General features: G+C 46.6%; 1 protein-coding gene across 4 annotated transcripts in view; it reads right to left on the bottom strand.

Annotated features, from left to right (window-relative positions):
• The window catches only part of LOC309365624 (phosphofurin acidic cluster sorting protein 2-like), a 178,594-nt gene that overhangs the window by 58,681 nt on the left and 95,670 nt on the right, over window positions 1-24,243 (bottom strand). For all 4 annotated transcript variants that reach the window (XM_081903844.1, XM_081903845.1, XM_081903846.1 and 1 more), the window contains exon 2: window positions 4,278-4,365. In XM_081903844.1, coding sequence (XP_081759970.1) covers window positions 4,278-4,365 — 88 coding nt within the window. The remainder of the gene's footprint in view (window positions 1-4,277; window positions 4,366-24,243) is intronic.

Here is a 24,243-nt window from a genome sequence, read left to right as displayed (position 1 = left end):
GACGCAAAGCTCTCGCCGGCCCTTCGCCCCTGCCTGCTGTCGGGAGCATCAGCGGCTTTACGAAACAGCTGACAAGAGCACAAGAAGGGCACAGCCAGGAAGCTGGGAGAGGGAGGGGGTGGCGAGGCCTTTATTTCCATCAAAGGAATTTATGCACCCATCTTGCTCTGCTCCGCTTGCTGCAGGATGAGGGAGAAGGTCAGCGGATCGGGGAATTGACATTCGGTCAGCACCTTCGCTGCGCTTTCTAGGTGCCCACTGGAAACTTTTCCGTTTCAGAAAGCCTACTGCTTTAGCTAAAATTTGTTTCCAACGTTTTACTGATTTTAATTATGGTTTTATGTATACAGTGGTACCTCGGGTTAAGTACTTAATTCGTTCCAGAGGTCTGTACTTAACCTGAAACTGTTCTTAACCTGAAGCACCACTTTAGCTAATGGGCTGCCGTGCCGCTGCAGCCCGATTTCTGTTCTCATTCTGAAGCAAAGTTCTTAACCTGAGGTACTATTTCTTGGTTAGGTGAGTCTGTAACCTGAAGCGAATGTAACCTGAAGCGTATGTAACCCAAGGTACCACTGTATTTGGTGTATACACACACACATAAACATGGACTTATACACTGCTTAGAGAATTTATTTTCTGAGCAAGTGGTTTACAAAATAAGTAATAAGAGTGGCTGGGGAAACCTAGCCAGATGGGCGGGGTACAAATAATAAATTATTATTCTTATTATTCTTATTATTATTATTAAGCAATTAAATAAACAAAACAAAACAAAACTTGGCTGGAGGAGGAGGACAGAGACTAGCTGCGTACTGAGGTAAGGATCTAAATATGTCTGCTCAGCAATATAGAATCACAGACCTGTAGAGTTGGCAGAGACCACAAGGATCATCTAGTCCAACCCCTTTTGTGCCCAACATGGGGCTTGAACCCATAACCATGAGATCATCAACCTCATGCTCTACTGACTGAGCCCTCCCACTTTCTTCTTTCAATACAACCATCCTTCTCTTGACACATTCACTAGGAAGGGAACAGTGCAAGTCTGGGAAGACTTGGGGATAGGGGTCAGGAGATAATGCCTTTCAGAACAAACCACAAGTTCTCTTCAACATGAAAGGATTTGCCAACAGGTGTGCAAGAAAGGGAGGGAGCTACAGCTCAGTGGGTGACACTGGGGGGCGGGGGGAGGATTGGGTGGAAGGAGATACAATGTCCTGAGAACCTGGGGAGTTCTTGCCAGTCAGAGCTGACAACACTAGGCTCAATGGACAATGAGTGGTTCCGGTATAGGGCAGCTTTTCTGAAAAACTATTCTGTGGCAGGGGCGGGTAGATTTCAGGCTTGCAGGATCTACTCTGTTTCAGGCTTGCAGGATCTAAAACCTAGAGATCCAACAACTGGGGCCTGGTGCAAAAGCCACACATTTTAAATTAAATAGCAGGATGCTGCTAGCACAGGGATTTACTGGCCTGAGTTCACTGGGCTTCTGCAGAAAAAGGCAGCAACCATGCCTGGTTAGCTCAAGTTTCCTTCATTTCAGCAGTCTATGTTGAAGGGGATGGGAGAGATCTTTTCGTTGGGAACATTAAAGAGATCTTTGCTGATCTTTTGCACAATGCCCAGAAATCTAGCAGCAGACCGAGACCCACCTTCTGCCCACCCACCAACCCTTCTCTATAGGGCTGTTTCCCACAAAGGGCTATTGTAATAACTACTACCTGGGCACAAATCATTATGAGAGAGATCCAGGAGATTTCCCCCTCCTTCCTACGAACAATGCATGCATTTTAGAAGGGGAGGGCAAAGAAGAGATCTGTTTATGACATCACCATCACATGCCCCGATTGTCCTCAACTTTAGCCAAACAGTGCCCAATATAGTCGCCTAAAAACGAGAGCTAAGGAGCTGTCAGACAAGGAGAAGGGGCCACTCTGCCGCCCCCGGTACTCCAAGCACTGCTAGAAATTCTAGCCACAAATTTCGCTTTGTCACGAAGCGTGCACTCGACAGGGAGCTTCAGACAACTGTGGCTCCCTGGATTTTGCCTATATCAGCTGTCCCTTAGTGCCCTTCAGATGCTGTTGGGATGACAACTCCCACCATTCCTCACTATTGGCTACGCCGGCTGGGTCCGATGAGAGTTGTCATCCAGCAACACCTAAAGGGTAGTTGGCTGGGGAAGGCTGGTCTGTTATGACATGTGTCTGCTTAAATACATGTTTGCTCATTCAAACATTTCAGTTTTAAGCACATATGCAAGTACATGTCTCAAAACTATAAGACGCAGAGCAGGCTCATCTTTTTACTTCTGGCACACCATTTAGGAAAGTTCTTATTCAATACCTTCTGCAGAATGATGCTGATGATGATCATATATTATACTTATACCCCCACCAATCTGACTGCACCTAACTTTGGAACTCCTTGCCAATTGACATGAGGCAGGCGCAGAACTTTTTCTGCTACCTGCACAAAGCACTTTTGCTTAGGAAAGCCTACAGAGACATGTATAAGTTACAGGCCCTTTATTTCTTTTTAGCTACTGACGAGATGGTTGGACAGTGTTCTTGAACCTGAACATGAGCCTGACCAAACTACGGGAGGCAGTAGAAGACAGGAGTGCCTGGCGTGCTCTGGTCCATGGGTCACGAAGAGTCGGACACGACTAAACAACAACAACAAGCTACTGTAAAATTTAAATCATTCCTGAACATTTTCAAATACCTGTGTTAATTGTTTTTACTGATAATTTTAACATGTTTATTAAAAATTTAAAAGTTCTCTTACAATCAAGCACCACATAAAATTTGTTAAATAAATACTTAAACAAAAACTCTCCTCCTCCTTCTCCTCCGCTTCCTATCCCATTGTGCGCTAAGTGCTTGAAGGCTACGAAATAGCTGCTGCATTCTAGCGCTGCGGGGTAGCTCCCCTTTCAGAGACTGTACCCATATATCCTTGTAATGCACATCATATATTTCTTTACTCCTAGAAGGTTATGAGCCCCAAAGGACAAGAACAGCACATTCAAAATCCCCAGGTGGAAGGGATCCAAGAAAAGCAGAAAACACAGAAGGCTGAAGCGCCCCTGACAGCATTTCCAAAGTTCAAAATGCAAGGCCTCCCTTGCGATAGGCAAATATTTCATTAAAAACGGCAGTTTGTCTCATTTACGAGATGGCTTCTTTGCTTTACGAGGCGGTCCCTCAGTCCAGCATTTGAGGCAGGCCCAAGATAGGGAGATTTGTGCTCTGCGGGTGCCTACCCTGGAGCAACGAGGCCACAATCCCAGCGATTCCTGGCAAGACGGCCTGATGGGAATTGGTTTCCTGGTGCAGAACTCTACTCTGAGTTTTGAGACAGAAATGGGTCGCATGAATCTGCATAATTCTGTTGGCGCGCTTAATTCCATTCATCTGATTGTTCAATTTATGTATTTTTGGCAAATCTTTGTTCGACGGATGCTAGAAAAAGAAAGCTGTGGGGCTTTTTTTTCCAGCTGAGGGACTGGAAATCAACAAGATACACCCATACCAGGGAGGACAGACCACAAACCCAGATCCAAACAGACCCTAGACTTCCATTTAACTCCTAGAACACAGGAAGCCAGGGGAAAGATGGAAACCTGTCAATCCAGCTGTTCCCGGACTCTAACCCCAATCATCCCTTACCATTGACCATGCTGGCTGGCACAAATGGGAGTTGGAGTCCCACAACCGCTGGAAGGCTGCAGGCTCCCTATCCTTGACTTACAGGGTGCAAAAGGCTGGTCCCACTTTCTTAGTTTCCATGTTCGAGAGAATAGGCCTCCCCCCTCCCTCGCCTTAAGGTGAACGAGATGAGCTATTTTCTCAAAATAAAAAGAATGAAGCAACAGCAGAGCAATTTAGGGAAGCCCACGAGCTCATACACAAAGTTTTGCACAAAGGAGGAGGACGCTTCGCCCTTCTGGGCCCTTCCTAAACAATCTCGCCATTCTATAGCAGCCTGCCAGCTGCAACACATTTATCACACTCGCTGTTTCCTAGAAGTCAAAGGCCAATGTACAGAGACATGGAGGGTGGTGCCCTTCCTGCATCTCTATTTTTTAAAAAAACACCTTGCAGAAAACAAGCAACAAGTAGCCCCCATGTAAAGGCCAGGGGCTCGATTTCTGGCACAATGGATAGAAGCAACAGCTTGAAGATGGAGAGGCGGTAGGAGCGAGACGGCAAAGAGAGGCAACTGTCGCATAACCAGAGACACCTGAGGACACGAAATCAGCGGCTTACCTGGATCTTCACAGCAATGAGCACAGAGCTGAGCTCCTTGTCCAGTTCCCTCAACACGGTCAGCTTCTTCAGGCGGAGACTGCACAGCCTGTAAGACAGAGAGAATGGGACACATTCAGGCACCACCATCCCAGGGGCCCTGCCGCATGGTACGAGGCGCTTTGGAGACAGCCTGGAAGGTCGGCAGGCCACCGCTGCTCCTGCAGCTGCCTGCCCGGCGGAGGAAGAGGGCGAAGCCGTGCTCTGCCACGGAGAAAGCGGATGGGAAAAAGAGGAAAGGAGGGAAATTAACAGAGCCAAAGCAGGATTAAGGGGGATTATGCGCCGACAGGAAGTTGCAGGGCATGTGGAGCAGAGATCCCTGCCCAGCAGGAGCCACGGCCAGCTCTTCGCTCAGACATCTCGGCTAACCCTGCCGTTGCTTGGATAGAAATGACCCGGTTCAAGGCAACCCTGCCCTCAACTTCACATAACCAAAAATAAAATAAAATAAATTCACACTGCTTATTTACAAGTCACATTTTGACCATGTGATGCAAAAAAGCAACTGCTCTTTACGATGGATTATCAGTGCTCCAATCTGACGCTAGAGACACAGGAGCTGAATGATAAGCTGGCAGCCCAAGCTGGCATGCAAGTCCATGAATCTCTTGGACTGTTCGTCCAATCATGCTGGCTCCCCCAAGTTTTGTCCTGCCTCGGATCTGCAAACATCCCTTGGCCCAATTCTCCCTGATCCAACTGCACTGCGTGAACTGGGGAGAGTAGAGGGAAATGCCAACCCCCCCCCTTGCGCATCCTGATTTATTTTTAAAATGAATCAAACAAAAATACAGTGGTACCTCGGGTTACATAAGCTTCAGGTTACAGACTCCGCTAACCCAGAAATAGTGCTTCAGGTTAAGAACTTTGCTTCAGGATGAGAACAGAAATTGTGCTCCGGCAGCGCAGCAGCAGCAGGAGGCCCCATTAGCTAAAGTGGTGCTTCAGCTTAAGAACAGTTTCAGGTTAAGAACGGACCTCCAGAATGAATTAAGCACTTAAACCGAGGTACCACTGTACATGTACATCAGATTGTAGGCATTCAGAATGAGGGGAAGAAAGAAAACCAATACAGGTTGCAGAAATGAAGACTGGGTGCATTAAGTATAAAGTATGACCCATCATCTCTTTCTGGTTTTTCATAACATAAGAAGAACTGTGCTGGATCAGGCCAACAGCCCATCTAGTCTAGCATCCTGTTCTCACGGTGGCCAGCCAGATGCCCGTAGGAAAACCACATGCAGCTCCCGAGCACAACAACACTCTCCCCTCCTGTGCTTTTCCACGGGGTCTGCTAGCTGCAGCCCACCAGAAAAAGAAAACTGCTCCTAATGCCATCAGGAAGAGAGGATCCAGATAATCTACGAATTCCACATACTTGCTTAACGTGCCAGGACCAATTTCATTATACCGGCAGTTTCGTAATATTGAGATGGCACTAGGAGCAGCTGTTGGGGAAAGGGGAGTATACAGGGATCCATGCAGCACACGGCACCTGGGCAGCACTAAACATCGCCATTGTAAAAAGCAGATGGAAGAACCCCACTCCCCGCATCTGCACCACCAGCATCCCTTTTGCTGGCATCAGTACGGGGACAGGAGTGGTCCAGATGTAGCTGTGCATTAACTCCAGATGGGTAGATTTAAGTGAGATGGGGCAACTGTCCTATGCAATGCACCTTGAAAGTTCAGGGAGAGCCATGTGTGAATTTTGGTACTGCACAGGTAGGGTGGAAAATAACACTTGTCACCATAATATTCAGCATCTTCAACTATTATTATTATTATTATTATTATTATTATTATTATTATTATTATTTCTAGCCCTTTAATCTGCAGAGTTCTCAAGAACTGTAGCAGTCCAAGAGTCCTTCAGCAACAGAAAGCAAAGACCAATTTCTGGATCATTTTCCCCACCAACCCAGCAGAGAACCAAGACTATATACCCAAGAGTCATTTTACTTGGCAGGCATCTGTAGAAATTCTGGCCCCTCTCAATTTAATATAATTGGTTACTTTCTCCACAAACACACACACAAACACACAACATCCCACATCTTAACCATGTTTTTAACATCTGGCACTTTAGAGTCCTCCCAAAGTCGTGCCAAAAAATATTTTGGCAGCTGCTATTAGATACTGAACCTTCTTTTTAAAAACAAACAAGCATATGCTTGAAGATTTCCCGATAGCCATAGCCAATAATACTCATCAAGGCAGGTTTGTAAACATGTGAGCCTCAGAATCCAGAGTGGTGTGTGAGTCGGATTTCCACAATTTGTGGCAGGAGAAGGAAGCCTCTTTTCTATCTGAGGATGCATGCTGGCCAGAGCCTGTAGTGGGTGGGATCACTCTATATTCTCTCTCTCTCTCTCTCTCTCTCTCTCTCTCTCTCTCTCTCTCTCTCTCTCTCTCTCTCTCTCTCTCCACCCTCCACTTTCCTTGTCTACTGAGTGGGATGCCAAAGAAGAGACAAATACCCCTTGCCCCTTTTATAGTTCTTCAAAAGTGTCAATTAGCACATCACCTTGCCAACAAAGTCCGTATAGTTAAAGCTATGGTTTTCCCAGCAGTGATGTATGGAAGTGAGAGCTGGACCATAAAGAAGGCTGATCGCTGAAGAATTGATGCTTTTGAATTATGGTGCTGGAGGAGACTCTTGAGAGTCCCATGGACTGCAAGAAGATCAAACGTATCCATTCTTAAGGAAATTAGTCCTGAGTGCTCACTGGAAGGACAGATCCTGAAGCTGAGACTCCAATACTTTGGTCACCTCATGAGAAGAGAAGACTCTCTGGAAAAGACCCTGATGTTGGGAAAGATTGAGGGCACAAGGAGAAGGGGATGACAGAGGATGAGATGGTTGGACAGTGTTCTCGAAGCTACCAGCATGAGTTTGACCCAACTGCGGGTGGCAGTGGAAGACAGGAGTGCCTGGTGTGCTCTGGTCCATGGGGTCACGAAGAGTTGGATACGACTAAACAACAACATGGCGTGATCTGCCAGACATGGCATACTTGGATTTTCGGGCGGACGGGGTGGGGGGGAACTTTGATAAAGTCTAGTTCAAGGTAGGGATGATAAGGGACACAATGTGGGGTAGGTGCATAAGGGGATGCTGGGAGCAGGCTGGCATGGACCCCCATGCCTACCATTCATGGATACAGCACTCACATTTAGGCACACTAATGAAGACATTGGAGGAGGTCTGCAAGTATGTACAAAACGCATCATCACAAAAGTCAGGTCTTCTTTGCATAGAGTTTAGGTCACCTTGGCAAAGAATTTCTACAGTGGTGCCCCGCTAGACGAATGCCTCGCAAGACGAAAAACCCGCAAGACGAAAGGGTTTTTCGGTTTTTGCGACGCTTCGCTAGACGATTTTCCCTATGGGCTTGCATCGCAAGACGAAAGCCCATAGGGAAATCTCGGGGACCTTTTTTTAAATGCTGGCGGTGGGGAGCAAAGCCTTTTCCCCCCCTCCGGACTTCAGAAGAGGTCCAGGAAGGCCGGCGGGGGCGAAAGGCTTTGCTCCCCACCGCCAGCATTTTAAAAGCGTCCGGGATAGCAGGGAAGCGCTTCCCGCTATCCCGGACGGCTTTTGAAGGCAGGCAGGGGGGGCAAAGACTTTTGCCCCCCCTGCCTGCCTAACCGGGGGCTTTTAAATCGCCCCGGGACTGTCCGGGGCGATTTAAAAGCCCCCGGACGGCTTTTGAAGCCTCCCCCCGCCGCCCGGCTTCGGGGCATCGTCCCGATGCCGGGCGGTGGGGCAGGAACGCCTCCCCCAGCCGCCCGGCATCGGAACGATGTCCCGAAGCCGGGCGGCCGGGCGGGAAAGCCTCCCCCCGCCGCCCGGCTTCAGGGCATCGTCCCGATGCCGGGCGGTGGGGCAGGAAAGCCTCCCCCAGCCGCCCAGCATCGGAACGATGTCCCGAAGCCGGGCGGCCGGGCGGGAAAGCCTCCCCCCCCCGCCCGGCTTCGGGGCATCACCCCGATGCCGGGCGGTGGGGCAGGAACGCCTCCCCCAGCCGCCCGGCTTCGGGGCATCGTCCCGATGCCGGGCGGTGGGGCAGGAACGCCTCCCCCAGCCGCCCGGCTTCGGGGCATCGTCCCGATGCCGGGCAGTGGGGCAGGAACGCCTCCCCCAGCCGCCCGGCTTCGGGGCATCGTCCCGATGCCGGGCGGTGGGGCAGGAACGCCTCCCCCAGCCGCCCGGCATCGGAACGATGTCCCGAAGCCGGACGGCCGGGCGGGAAAGCCTTTGTCCCCCCTGCCTGCCTTCCCAGGGGCTTTTAAATCGCCCCGGACAGCGGAGAAGTCCTCCGCTGTCCCGGGCGATTTTAAAATGCCGCCCGCCAGAAGAGGTCGGGGGAAGGCTTTTTCCATAGGAACGCATTAATTGATTTTCAATGCATTCCTATGGAAAACCGTGCATCGCAAGACGAAAAACTCGCAAGACGAAGAGACTTGCGGAACGAATTAATTTCGTCTTGCGAGGCACCACTGTAATTCCCGATGATGGGGTAAAAATAAACCATCTTTCTGGGGTTGGTTGACACTGGCAAGTTTATCAGCTTTCCACTATCAACTGGGGCTGGCAGAAAGGTGGAGAGAGGAAGATGTACGAAGCAAGTGAAAGGAGAATGCAAAACTTCATTGAAGAAGAGGAAATTGCTTTCCAAAATACGTGAGGCAAGGCTGCACACAATGATGTGCCCGTTAGGAGAAATAAACACCAAAATGCTGCTGAATTTTCATGAGAACTTGTTTTTTTTAAAACACTTACAAACTGATGTGCAAATGTGGAAAACGGAACTTAGGATTTGAAAAGGGAGAAACTGAGAGAACGCAAAGTTGACCAATTCGCCCATCCCTACATTTCAGACACTGGTCATATTTGGGTGGTCATCTGTCAGATTAATGACGAATGACATTTGTGCTCTTTACATGCTAACACTTTGCTCCTCCCTTCACAACAGTCAGCTGTTAACCATTTCCCAGCCTGGACAAAATGGGAAACTATAATTAATGGAAGGCTTCCTGGCTTGTATGCTGGCTGGTTTGTGCAATGGGAAAACTGTAGCAGTCTGTGTGTTTGTGTGTGTGTGTGTGTGTGTGTGGTGGGGGTCTGACCTCCTTCTTATCTTAGCTTATTAACTTTAGATATCTGCAGCTGCCATGGTATATATTGAACTAGGGATAACAATTGTTTCTTTCAGGAAGACCATTAAACTAAAAAACAAATGCCCTCTTGGCTTTTAAGTCAATGGAAGAGAAGCTATTGTAGAATAAATGAAAGAAAACACTCAGAAGGTAGAGCTGAGCATCTTGCTGTGTATACTATTGGGGGCAGCGGATAATGAATCTTGATATTGGAAATGGGGTGTCACATGTATGGATCTATTTTCACCTGTGAGCTACGCACTTCTGGGGGCTTGGCCCTGTTTCACCAAATTAGGGATCATCCTAAGTGGGTGGCGTTCACCATGAGCACCCACTTCTTTGCTTGTCTTTATTGTTCTACTTCAGGGGTGGGAGACCCCAAATGTGGCCCCCAAGACCTCTCTACCTGGCCCTTGGGACTTTCCCCATGGCCACCCCCCTCCCCAAGGCACAGCTCCTCTCTCCAAGTCACAGTCTCCAAGTCTCCACCCACTTTTGTCTCTAGCCCTGTCCACCACTGATACTCTGCACTCAAAAGATTATCCATGAGGGAATGAGGCCTTGCCTTTGGTCTGAAAATGGTTGGCCACCCCTGCTCTCTCTATAAACTTGAAAAGCACTGAACCCTAGGTCATTTGAACCCCATCTACTCACAAGCAAGGAACCTCCCTCCCGCTGCAGCCCGCTCCCAAACATGATCACAGGGGAGGAAGTCTTGCTCGGTTCCAGGAGAGCAAACGCAGGACTGCAGGTAGATTCAGCTCCTGCAATCGCAGGGATTAAAAGGGCTTGAATAAGAAAGCAAAATCATTTTAAGATGAAAACATGGAGTCTCTCCATTCATTCCCAGCGTCGCTGAAGATGACTGACTGTCACAAAGAGAATGCCTGAAATCTCAAATGAGTTGAGTAAGCCATTAAGTAGAGATCTAGCGTGCATTCTTAGCCCACATCTATTAGAAATGGATATCCAAGAATCCATATGAAAAATTGTGTATGTTTAGATGGCATATAATCACCAATGGAAAAGAAGCCGTACTGGCTGACATCTCCTTCTCCCTCCCTCCCCCATGGGGGGATTTTCTAGTGCATTTTACACACTAAGGCCCTATCTGCATTATACATTTAAAGGAGTATCAAACCACTTTAAGTAGTCATTGCTTCCCCAAAGAATCCTGGGAACTGTAGTTGATTAAGGGGGCTTGGGAGTTGTTAAAAAAGGTAAAGGTACCCCTACCCGTATGGGCCAGTTGTGTCTGACTCTAGGGTTGTGTTAGGAGACCCCTATTTTCCCTGTACAGCAACAATTCCCAGAGTTCCCTAGGAAGAAGGACAGGCTGTTAAATCACTGCCCCTGGGGGAGCCATGCTTCCGTCATTTTCTGGTCCGATAGGTTTTCTCTTTTAGACATGGCAGCTGCTTTGCGTTATGCCACGCCCCCCACCACAGCCATTTTGTGACTGGCACCCACAGCATGGCCAAAAAGTTCCAAATGTGCTCCCTGGCCCCAAAGGACTGACCAGTTCTGGTGTATTGTATCTCTTCCTGGAGAGCTGTGTGATGGAGCCACAGCAGAATGGCAACTACAGCAGATGTAAGCCACCAAAAGCTCTTTTCTACAACAACCACACTTTTACAGCTCCCTAAGCCTTCGCCCTCCAGTTAAGAAGTCTATATTTACCATGGGGTTTTCGTCAGTCCTATAGATACTTTTAAGGGTTTACGATATGCACTCCCTTTATGGTTCTTTAGTCAGTCCGCAAACGACGACAGGCCCCTCCACACAAGCCAATTAGGAGAATGCATCTTTTGGGACACTCTAGCAAAATGCTTTACCCCAATCCTCTTATTGCTACTGAGCACTAGCTTTCGTTGATCTTCGACTCACTATAATAAGCCAGCCCTGAGACTAGCCACAGGCCCCTAAAGGGAAAGTCTGGGTCCCGAAAGAGCACCGGTATTCACAGATCTCTAAACATACGCAATTATATACGCACATACTAATTCCCAAACCTCCACCAGCTCCTTCCCCTGCCGCTTCAGGGTCTATAGGGAAAGACGGGAGGAGCCCACAGGAGTTGTCCTCTTGCTGGTTGCAGCTACGCATGGAATGATCCAACAGTCAACAACTGCTCTCTTCTTTCCTCTTTTCTGGGGATCTGATCCAACAGGACACTTTCCGCAAAGCAGCTGCTTTTCAGAATGGTGCCAAGGTTCAGACCCTTCAAACCCCTACTGCCACCTTCACCTAAAAAGCCATGCTCCTTAATTCTGGATGATCGGAGGTGGGTCGCACTGGCGGAGGAAGAGGGGGGCGTGGGGAGCACACCGCCCCTGGCACCACGATCCCAGTGGGGTGCCATCGCGGCTGCCCCCCCCCCACGCTGGGTGCCGCGCCCCGGTATGTGCACCACGCCCCTGCAGGCAGCGTGCCATGGCCCCAGGACACGTGCCCGCCACACCCCCGCTTGCTCTCCGCCCCCGGTGCTGGAGCATGAAGCTCCCCCACTGTTGAGTTGCTCTTTTATGGCGAAGGAAATGCACTCTTGACCGTAGGCTCCTCCAGACAGCCTCTTCATTGAGCATTCACTTCAATTTATTCATGGCGCAGTTACACGGCGATGAAGCATTCGTCCTGATTTGCTTGTGGGTGTTTACACATCTTTCTGTCCATCGTCCATTCATTCCATGATCTGCAATGCATTTGTTTTTTAAAGCGTGCTTTAGTCCCATACTGAAGCAGGATCTACAGGCTTTGTGCCTGCAACAATATCATTGTGTAAGCCTGAATTGTCTGATAAGGCCCAGTGGTTCTCACCCTGTGGATCCCCAGATATTGTTGGACTACAACTTCCATCATCCCTGAGCTTTGGCCTTGCTAGCTAGGGGTGATGGGAGTTGTAGTTCAACAACATCTGGGGACCCACAGGTTGAGAAAAACTGCGATAAGCGCTCAGATCCCTCCCACAAAATACAGACAGTCCGGAGGTGTCCCAAGTTTCAACATACTCCCTTACTATTTCTGTGCTTCAGGATCAAACCAAGGCTAGGAGAGGATAAGCAAACAAGTGGAGATGGTGAGGAGGAAGAGCAGAAGGAGCATCAGAGATTGACAGTGAGGCCCTTGCTGGGGTGTGGGTCTCAACAGGCATCCAATCGTGCAAGTCCCTGATCCCGGTTCTAGTCAAATGCTTTGGTGCAAGATTATGAGTGATACCCAATGTTAGTTATGACCACAGCAGATCCATCAAAATCAGTGGACTTAAGTAATTCAAATACACCCATTGAAATTGGACTTAACTAAAGGGGTCTCAATTTCAATTTGTCAAGTCTGGTTTTGATTCTTGTTTGGGGTGGCTAACCTCTGGCCCTCCAGATGTTGATGGTCTATAGCGCCCATCATCCCTAACAACTGGCCATACCAGCTGGAGCGAATGAGAATCTAACAGTATCTGGTAAACTTAAGACAAATATTATTTATTTATATAATTTATATACCACCCTATACCCGGAGGTCTCAGGACAGCTCACAGAACAAAATCAAAATATAAAACCACTATATATATATATATATATATATATATATATATATATATATATATAACAACAAATATTATCCAATGAAATATTTGCCAGGACAAGAGTGTGGAAAGAGAAACTACCTACCTCACCCAAATAGACTTGTTACCGAGGCAAAAAATATCATGCATTATCCCTCATATGTTTTGTTTTTCAATTCAGTTTCCAATATAATGAGGCCCCCCCTTCCCTGCATGTTGCTTCTAAGGAGATTTCATCAAGATTTTTACCCCTTTGATACCCCATCCATTTGTTCTCGTACCCGTGAGCAACTATAACACAAATTTATCTTTAAAAAAAAATCCTGATTAAAATGCAGTAAAATATAGGGCAACTTCTGTTAATGCTTCCATTTATCCTAATCTATCCAAGTCATTTAAATCAAGATTTTAAAAATGTTGGCTCGTTGTATTCATATCATAAGCAGCCAGCAGCATTTTGCTTTCATACATAAAATTATCAGGGGAAACACATTTTAATTTTAATGGCAAGCTTTATAAAATGCAGCTCGGTGCCTTACACGAGGCATTACTTTTTCTAAAATAACTGTTTCTTAAAATCATAATTTTCATATTTGATTTTTAATAGGGCAATCAACACTGAGTTAATCATCAAACCTGTTACTAGGAGTGTTCTTTGACAAATCCCTATCCATTGGAAAGAGTAATATATACAGACATAAAAACCAAAACTTATAGCACAATCCTATGCATGTTGAGCAGCCCTTCCAGACATCCTTTTTCTTGTGCATTCATGATGATTTGTGATCATAATGTTATCGGGGCAGTTACACACATTGAGCTTTCAATCCTACTTGTACCTGCAGAATGTTTGGGTGGGCAGACAACTTCATTTCCACGATCAGTACGTGCCCTACAGCCTCCTGCTTAGATCCTGCAACTTTTAACACTACAAATGTTCCAGGGTTTGTTTGTCATCCCCGCTTTTGCTGCACTATCACACAAGAGTGCCCCAACATCCTTGCATTGCAGCAGTAATGCAGTGATGTTGGGGAAGCACTGCAGAATAAATCCACCACTAACACGCTGTTATTCATCAATGGCATGTTGTAGAATACATGTGCAAGAAAACATCTGTCCGGGGGTGGGGAGTTAATTAGCACAGGTTCATTCTACCACATTCTTGTAATTTGGAAGTCATGTGAAAAGGCCCTGAAAGCACAGCGGGAATGGACTGTGAATCAACAACCCCTTAAGAACATTATTTAAAAGCCAGCAGCACTTGCTTACGAATTGCTAACACACCTCCAACTTCCCAGCAATCTATCCTAGACTGTGTGCCCACCATACATTTAAAGCACATGACTTCCCCCCAAAAATCCTGGGAAGGATAGTTTATTAATGGTGCTGATAACTGTAGCTCTGGTGAGGTATAAACTACAGTTCCCAGGATTCTTTGTGGGGAACTGTGTCTTTTAAATATATGGTGTGTATGTGGCCCTGTACTGTGACACAAACAATTGCCAAAATTCCAAAAGAGTTAACTCTGGCATTTAAGAAAATCTGCAACAATTTCTTCCTTTCAATAATTTATTGTGCATCCAAGAGCCAGGTTTTTAAATCAGCAGACTGCCTGAGGAGGGAATTGTAGTAATGGAAAAGGGAAAATAAGAGATGAGATGATCCTCAAAGCTCCCTTCTGAAAGTTCTGTTCAGCTCATCCCTAGCTTCTAAGAATCCACTAAGAAACCACCAGGCACAGACCATATTAAGTATTTTTAATTCTCTTTATAGTCATAAGTGCCTAGCAATGTTTTTTAAAAAGAATAGCAAAAGCTGGGGTTCTTAAAATGCAGAATTTGATACCAAAGGCTGGCTTTGGTACAGCAATCTTGGGGATAAGTAAAACAAAGAAGGTTCTAACTAGAGAAGGGGAGAATTGTGTTTAGGTATCAGCCCAAAGGCTGAAAGCGGGCAACAGTAGATCAAACCTATAAAATAGTTCTTTTATAGCTTTTACAGTCAATTAAAATGCATCTAAAACCTGCACACCACACAAATGGCAGCTCAAATAAAACGATTTTACGACACATTGAAATAACGCAAAGTTGTGCTGCGCAGGCGCTGCTAACAGAAAACTCCCAGGTAATCGGATGTATCATAATGGGACATCTAGGAGACAACAGTGGGACCAACCTTCCTAAGCCAAACACATAAAGCTTTGGGATGGGGGAGATCTGGCCCTGCAAATGTTGTGGGACTCCAAATCCCATCAGTCACCGTCAGTATGGCCAACGCTGAAGGATGCTTAGAGTTGTAGCCCATCAACACCTGATGAGTCATAGGTTCCCCATCCCTGTTTTGTTGGTTGCAAGCCAACATATTGATTTGCAACCAGAAAATGAAGCCAGTGCAGACATGGGAGCAGGAATACCATGTGCTCCTGCTGATCTGCCCCCATCAGGAGCCACGTTTGTATGCTCAATACATGCTCAAGCTCCCAGATATAATAGTGAGAGCCCTGTGCAATGCACATCACACTACCTTTAGCTTTGAGGCTACGAATGCAAAGCAGGTGTGATGGCCTGGGACTCGGGCTCGGACTCGGAACCAGAGGAGTCTCAATCTGCACCGGATCCTTTGCCTCAGGCATCATCTGTACCAAGTCTGGGGCCTGGTCCTGAAGAGTCCCAGTCTGCACAGGTTCCCCTGCAATGAACACCAGCTGGGCTGAGTCAGGGGCCTGAGCCTGCCCTGGCCCCAGATGCAGGGAGTACCTCGTTGCCATCAGCTGCGCCATCACTTACAGCTGCTCCACTACCGGTTTGGTCAGGGGAGGCTGAGGCGGCCCCTGGGTCTAGTAACCCACCGACGTCTCCCGAGCTGCAGAGACTCAGGTCTGAGAGAAGGAGAGACCTGAGTACTCGCAGGAGGAGTGCTCACCTTCGGGCGAAACAGGGAGGTGAGTCGCCGGGGAATCAGGACCGGCCATTACCCCGACAAAGATAAAAGGTTGTCGGACCTCACCCCAGGTTGTGGGAGCAACATTGCTTTATGCCAGATCCTGCCTGAGATCCTGTACCTGTCCTTGCCTGGTTTCCTGCCTCGTGTCCTGCCTTGACCCTGTCGGACTGACTTCTAGAGGAACCTTCAGTTTCTGGCCCGGACCTGGACCACGGTTCTCGGGTTACCCCCGGGCCCAGCACAGCAAGTTACACATATGCACTTTTCTACGAGGCGAAGAAGTTACTTGTGGATGAGGAGCAGAAATAAATTGGGTGTGGTGTTCATTTGCGCCACTTTGCAAGGATACAAAATATGCATCTTCTCACACTTTGGGCTATCTAGTCCACCCCACTGAAAGCAGTGCATGGTGAATAGAGACCCGCACTCCAATTTAGACCTGTTTTTGCCCCAACAAATGAGATTCGTGTTCAGAAACTGCTTCCGCACACCAATCTTCTTAGAGCTCCGCTAGACATTGTGACCAATGGTGTGGGTGTGTGGGCGGGCATTTAACAATGCCGGATTTTTATTATCAAAAGAGCAAGAGAAGGAGAGAGCAAGATCATGACTGCACCATGTGAGGAGCGGGGTTATAGCCTTGGTCACCATGATACAGAGTCAAGGAAAACCCCCACCTCCCATAGAACTGCTATTCACTCCAAGAAGGAAGCTTCCATTGGGAGGCCACTGGAAGTTTCCTTTCTGAAGCTGGGGGGAGATTTTCATCAGGACCACCAATTGTGGAGGGGAGGTTAAGTCCCTCACTGCACTGTGTTGTCTTGATCCACACGCCTCCCACAAAAATTAAACAGGTTAAAATACATACACATATTGAATGTATCATCTAGTTTGGCCCTTAACTGGACCTCAACAAGAAAATGGACGGATAGAGTGATAAGCATTGAAGGAAGGGGGGGGAGGGATTTATGCTATCTTTGGATCTCTCTTCCTACCTGCACTAATTTTTGCCCCCCCCCCCTTGGGCCCTCACATAAAAGTTAAAAAGCAATATTTAAAGTCAAAAGAACAGCGTATTCAACCTTCTTTTGATTTCAAATACAGCTTTTCAGCATGGGCTCCCTATTGGCTTGCGTCTTCTTTTTATCAGTGACAAAAAGGGGGTGGGAGATTCGTTTCTCTGTTAATTCCTTCAATCTTGCTGTTAATAAGTCTTGTTCAGGGATGCTTGGGGGGAAGAAGAAAATTCAAAGCCAACAAAGGAGAAAGAAAGAAAGAAAAGGAGAGTCTTGGAGGCAGAGAGGCTCTGCTCTTGGTGGAAAGGGGGCAGGGGGAGATTTCCCCTCTCAAAAGGAGTAGGAGCAAAATACACAAAAAACGATTCTCTGTATCCCCCTTCCCCAGTTTATTATTAGATCAACATTTTTTAACCATGTCCCATTCTTTGCCATGGTTTCCTCTACGCTCGTTCGTGTTGTTATTGCATTCATTCTACGTTTATTATATAAAATGCCTCAATATGGCTTACAGCTATAAAAGCACATATACTACAATATCTAAAATACACCATACATAAAAAAGATACGAAGTCATCATGGACGAAACGTGCTCGTCCTGCAACGGCATAAAAGGGACAAGTTCTACCCTGTCCTTCTACAAGATGAGGACACCATATGACCCCAGTTGTGAGCCATATTCCTGAGTGAACAACAACATCTTCACTAGGTGCCTAAAAGTTTAGATGATAGATAGATAGATAGATAGATAGATAGATAGATAGATAGATAGAGACACAAACAGACATATACTTGCTGGTGTGGTGCAGCGCTTCAGAGCTGGTCTCCCAGTATTAGCATTGCAGTCGTTTACCAGCATGCGGGGCAGCAGGGCCATTGCTCCAGTGTGGGAGCGCTGATGAGAGTGTCGGATTGGGGAGACAGTGCTGCCATGCTCTGCTGTGCCCCCACAGCATCTCAGCAAGTGGCGCCGTGAAGCTACAACTGGGAATCTGGTGTCCCAGCACCAACCCACTAGCTACTCTTTCTAGGTGTATAATTCACACTCACACCTGATAACCAAGGACAACACTTCAAGCATCTGACAAAGTGGTCTCTAGCCCACAGAATTTGGGATGAGTCTGTCTGTTTCCTGTCTACGTCAATTTTGGATGCATTCATTCAAAGGTCCACTCTGTCATGTTTGTGCACTAACCTGTGAACATTTTTTTTAAAAAAAGTGCCAAAGAATTTGCATTTATTTATCTCAAAGTACTCATTTCCCCTATTTGTCTTAATGCGTGATTTCTTTTCCTTACATATTTTGATAGTTTGTTTTTTTCCTGAGCCAAGCACTATATTGCAAACTGTAGAAAAGGGCAAAATCTGACAAGTTATCAGGCTCTCATTCATGTGTTAGTCTGGGAATTCGGTGTGAAAGGGGTTGGTTCACTTCCAAATGCGGGTGAGAAAAATGCTCTTCTATCCCTACAATAAAGCTTATGTCATAATGCATGTGCTGGTCTTCAAACGTGTCCCTAGACTTGTTGCGGTTTTATCCGAGCAAGATAAGCCACATGCCACACTTCTCATAACACCAATATTTCTGACGGCCTGGGCAAGCCTGCTCCACATGCCAATCCCTCTAGCCAATCCCTCTAACCCTTTCCACGGCTTCTGCCACCCGGGCCTGGCTTTGCAAAGAGTTCATTTTCGGTCTGATGAACAGGATAATCCACACCTCTAGCCTGCAATGTCCTCAAGGTGGCAGCAGTTTACTGGCTTCGGCCCCTCTTTAGGGAAGGAACAGAGGAAAGAAATGACTGCCTAGACCACTCAGGAATGTGAAAATCTCTGAAAACGGGAGGACATATTCTCTCTCTCTCCCCACCCTAAAAAAAGGGGTTATTGGTAACAAGCTGGGCACACAGATCTGTCCAAGCAGCATGTGTGCAGCTACCACAAAGCCGTAGAAGAGGAGAAATGCTTCCGATTCCATCAAATTGCTTCTTCCACAGCAAAGGCAGATGCTGGAAATAGTCCGACACAGACAGAGGAAACACTGGTGAAGGCTGAGCTAAGCTGGCATCAGTTCACTGTTCTGCTCACAGCGATCCTGCTTCTCTCTCTCTCTCTCTCTCTCTCTCTCTCTCTCTCTCTCTCTCTCATTGCCATGCTCATTATGGTGTCCCTGCAGGATGCCTGCTTCCTGCAATAAACAGCAATCCACTGCCAGCCTTACTTCCCTGGGGCTGAGAGAGGACTGGAAGCCGCTCCTAAGCCCTGAAGCAGCAGTAGGTTTCTTGGAGGAGAGAGAGGAGGAAGGAAATCTAGGGTGGTGGACGGTGGGGCTTGCACAGCAGTTATATCATCGTCCATGCCAGTCCGTTTGGCAATCGCAAGCTGGATCCCGTAAAGCGAATGTCACCCATTCCTCGCTGCTAAGCTTGAACCCCCCACCTCCATGGAAATAACCTGAAGGCCGAAAAGAAGCACAAGACAGGGATGGGCTGAGCCTCCCAGCATCCCTCTGAGCTCAGCTGAAGCAGCCACAGCTTCGCTTGCAAGCCGAGCAAGCCCTTCCTCTCGGATGCCAGTCCCTCTGCCTCACAAGCATCTCTGAGCAAATCTTACCCCCGGCAACATTGAAGGAATGGCAGGCAGGGGGGTTAAGAAAGAGAGGGGGCTTTGGCAAACACGCCAAATGTCAGCACTGCCAAAAAAGAAAATGAGCCAATCTGCTGTTGATAAAGTACCACAACACTCTGAAAAACAGGTTTTTTTAACCCCTTCCCCTTTATTACTGGGGTGGGGGGGTGTTCAGCCATGATCAGCGTTACCTGTCTGAGCTTATGTGTTTCCTCTTTTCTCCCTCTTCTCTGGCAACGTAGTTTGCCCAAACCAGTAAACTGTGGTTTGCCCCAATGAGAAAAAAGGGGGAGGGGAGAATAGCTACATGTGGGAAAGTGGATGTGTCCAAAGTCATTCTCATATGTTAACAGAAATTTGGAGGAAGTGGGTTTGTTGCCCAAGATCTTACACACACACACATATATGTATATGTATGTATGTATGTATGTATATGTGTGTGTGTGTGTGTGTGTATATGTGTATATATATATATATATATATATATATGTATGTTTGTGTGTGTGTATACATTATACACACACACATATACATACACAAACAACCCTTTATTGAACATATTTCACAAATTTATACAACAATCTACTATATTACCATTTGTATCCCATCCCATACTAGAAAAAAGAAAATTTTAAAATACAAAAAAATGTAAAACATAAAAGGACCTAAAATAGCCTTCCAATTGTTCTCAAAGAAACTAGATCATACTTGTTATATCTTAACACAGTATCATGTTATCATATTAATTCCTGAAATAATATAAAAGAAACAAAAAGGGACAAAGATTGAATAGAAACATTTGTTTTAAATATATTATCTATACATTGCAAGACTCATTCAAGATCTGCTAGGAGGTTTTTGCTATTACAGTACCGGTAATTCTCCAGGTATTCCTGAAATATAATCCATTCTTGGTTTACTTTTTGCGTTGAGTATCCTCTTAGCCTCCCCGTCATTTTTGCCATTTGCAGATATTCTAGAAATTTAACTTGCAATTTAACTTGCCCAAGATCTCTGTGCACCCCAAATTTGCCGGTACAGTATGTGATTGAATCACACCTCAAAACAGCGGAAGTCTGGAAGCATCCCTTATTTCCTTTATATTTTTCCTGCCTTTTAAAGGTGTTCTCCCCACCCTTTCTATGCTGTTTCAGAGCAACTAGAAGGAGAATTTTATTTTGCATAATTAAAAACTAAAATCCTAGCTGCATGTCTCTCTCTCCCCGCCCGCTCCTCCAGATGATAGTAACAAAGAACCTCAAAGGGTTCCCAGGAAAAACATTTGAAAACCGTGATGTTAAGTAATCAGAGTTAAGACTGACAATCATAATCCTGATTTAGTTTGACACATTTGGAATATGGTGTCACCTGATTAGCAAGATAAAAGGTTTCAAGTCAAAGATAGCCTGCCCATGAGAGGATTATTATATCTCAAGTTATCTAACCCAAGTTAAAAATATAAACCAAAATTGGTGCGGAAATGCAGAACAGAGCCATGGAACGCTTAAGCCGCCCAACTCAGAATGTTTTTTTATTTTAAAAAACTGTGATGCAGGGACTCTCAAATCAGGTCCTTTTCCCACACTGAAGGCACTCAAAGGGCTCTTCTAGCCGAGAGTCAAAAGTGGTGTTTTACAAAGACATTAGCATTTTGATAAGTAATGTAGACAAAGCACACTTGGGTATTTGGACATTATTAGTTACTTTATAGCCTGGATTTCTTACAGCATGAACAATAGCCAGTTAATAATTCATGTCAATGTGCAACGTGCAGTCTATAAAAGCATCTTCAATATAATCTTATCTTAGAATAGAGGATCAGCAACTAGCAGCCTACAGGATGAATCCTGCCCCCTGAGGAGTACTGCCTCTCTCGCCAAAATGCAAACTCTCTATCCCATTCTCCTTCTCGGCCATATGCCGCCAGTGTGGTGTAGTGGTTAAGAGCGGTAGTCTTGTAATCTGGGGAACCCGGGTTCGAGTCTCCGCTCCTCCATATGCAGCTGCTGGGTGACCTTGGGCCAGTCACACTTCTCTGAAGTCTCTCAGCCCCACTCACCTCGCAGAGTGTTTGTTGTGGGGGAGGAAGGGAAAGGAGAATGTTAGCCGCTTTGAGACTCCTGAAGGGGAGTGAAAGGCGGGATATCAAATCCAAACTCTTCTTCTACTCTTCTTTTATAGGGGACAGTTCCTCGAGCCGAAGCCAAGTCTGAGCCAAGTCTAGTTTAAACCTAAGAAGGAAGAAACTCAAATACTTAGAAAGAACCTGTACATTGGACTGAGCAGGCACTACTGGTCACCTCTGGCCAGTGCCTTCCCTACTATAGTGAGATGCCCCGTATTTCTACTTAAATTTTAGTAACTGGTTCTACATTTGTATCTATACACATAAAGTGGCACATGCAACTTTTAAGCAAATTGCAAATCCTCTTTTTGGGTGGTGCATAAGATGAGCATCCCCCCCGCCCCTGCCAAATGTAGGTATGGTCCAAGGTGTCAATTTTTATTTCCATTATAAAGTTCAGTCCTCCACACTTCTGCATTGATCTGTGAATTAAGAGTTTGTGAAAATTTATAGCACTTTGGTGCGAATTCCTCCTCATATATACAACTACCTGACATTTAGAAGACATCAGGGAAGTTTTTAATGTGTGACATTTTGAAGTACGGTATTTTTCGCTCTATAGGACACACTTTTACCCCTCCTAAAATGAAGGGGAAATGTGTGTGCGTCCTATGGAGCGAATGCAGGCTTTCGCTGAAGCCTGGAGAGCGAGAGGGGTGGGTGCGCACCGACCCCTCTCACTCTCCAGGCTTCAGGCAGCTATCCACAAGCCTTCGGAGCCCGGCAGGAGTTCCCGCCGGGCTCTGAAGGCTTGTGGATTGCAGCAAGCTATCCCCCCCCCCCAAATTTAGGTGCGCCCTATGGTCCGGTGTGCCCTATAGAGCGAAAAATACGGTATTTTTAATCTTTGTTGGAAGCCGCTCAGAGTGGCTGGGGAAACCCAGCCAGATGGGCAGGGTACAAATAATAAATTAGTATTAGTATTATATGCACATTTATGCAATGCAATTTGCCCTGGAATGATGTGTCTTCGTACATTTGCTTTTAAGCGCACTTTATTCTAGTACATTCCTTGGCTGGAGAACCAGTGATGCAAAATTTGAAGAAGTGAGAATTTCAAAGGGTGGCTGGGTTTCAGTTCGGCTTCAAACTGAATCGAACGTCTCCCACTTCCCTACCCCATGCCACTGGAAATGCTCCAAGAGATTGGACCAAGTGAGAGACAGAGAGGCACAAGTTCTCCATCTTCTGTCTCTATCCCTCCAGCCGGAAAACTAACAAGGAGGAACCAGAAGAGCATATAGAGGAGGCGACTTTCTTTTGCACATCCCTGTCCCAGCCCATGCTCATTTCATACAGTGTGAAGGAGAGAGAGGAGAATGAAGGAAGAGGGTTGGCTACGCATGTACGAAGTGGGCTCCCACTCCAGTGGGACTGCCAAGTACAGTGGTACCTCAGGTTACATATGCTTCAGGTTACATACGCTTCAGGTTACAGACTCCGCTAACCCAGAAATAGTGCTTTAGGTTAAGAACTTTGCTTCAGGATGAGAACAGAAATCGTGCTTCGGCAGCGCAGTAGCAGCAGGAGGCCCCATTGGCTAAAGTGGTGCTTCAGGTTAAGAACAGTTTCAGGTTAAGTACGGACCTCCGGAATGAATTAAGTACTTAACCCGAGGTACCACTGTACTTAGTTGCCAACTATGCCTCTAAAGTTTTGGTAAGAAGAGAATTGACGCATTAAGCGTCTTAAGTGTAATGCTCAGGACTAAGCTGGGCAAAATGAAACCAGCATTCAAAGAACTCCAGATGCCAGTTAGGGTGCCATGGAAGACTTTAAGTGATAGAAGCTTAGGAGTTAGACAATAAAAGGCGCAGATCCTTGCCCAGACACTTCTGACTCCTTCGGTGAAAAAGAAGCATGGCGGCATCAGAAGAGCATAAGAAGACGTCTCATAAGCCAGACCACTGGCCCACGATGTGGTCAACATGTCAGCATGTCTCCAGGATTTCAAATAGGGTCTCTCCTAGCCCTGGGAGGTAACTGAACCTGGGATCCAGCAATTCTTCTCCAATGAAATGAAAGGAAATGTTTGAGGAGCGGGAGCAGACACTGACCTACTCCCACTGCAAGACAAGGATGAGCAATCTGTGGCCCTCCAGGTGCTCTTGGGCTCCAAGTCCCATCAGCCCAAGCCAAGCATGGCCAATGGTCAGGGATGATGGGAGCTGTAGTCTAACAACACACAGAGAGAAAGAAGAAACAGAATCAAGAGAGAAAAGTGGGTGACCACCATCTTTGGCTCTGGAACTGAGCAGATTACATCCCTCACCCAAGAGAAGGCAGCTCTCTACACCCCTAGTCTAGATGAATTAAGCTTCCTTCCCGTCCCCCCCCCCCACAACAGAAGAAGAAGAAGAGTTTGGATTTGATATCCCGCCTTTCACTCCCCTTCAGGAGTCTCAAAGCGGCTAACAATCTCCTTTCCCTTCCTCCCCCACAACAAACACTCTGTGAGGTGAGTGGGGCTGAGAGACTTCACAGAAGTGT

Source organism: Podarcis melisellensis (assembly GCF_964234715.1).
Source record: "Podarcis melisellensis genome assembly, chromosome: 3".
In the NCBI taxonomy this organism is placed as follows: Eukaryota; Metazoa; Chordata; class Lepidosauria; order Squamata; family Lacertidae; genus Podarcis; species Podarcis melisellensis.
This window is presented reverse-complemented; position numbering and strand designations above follow the sequence as displayed.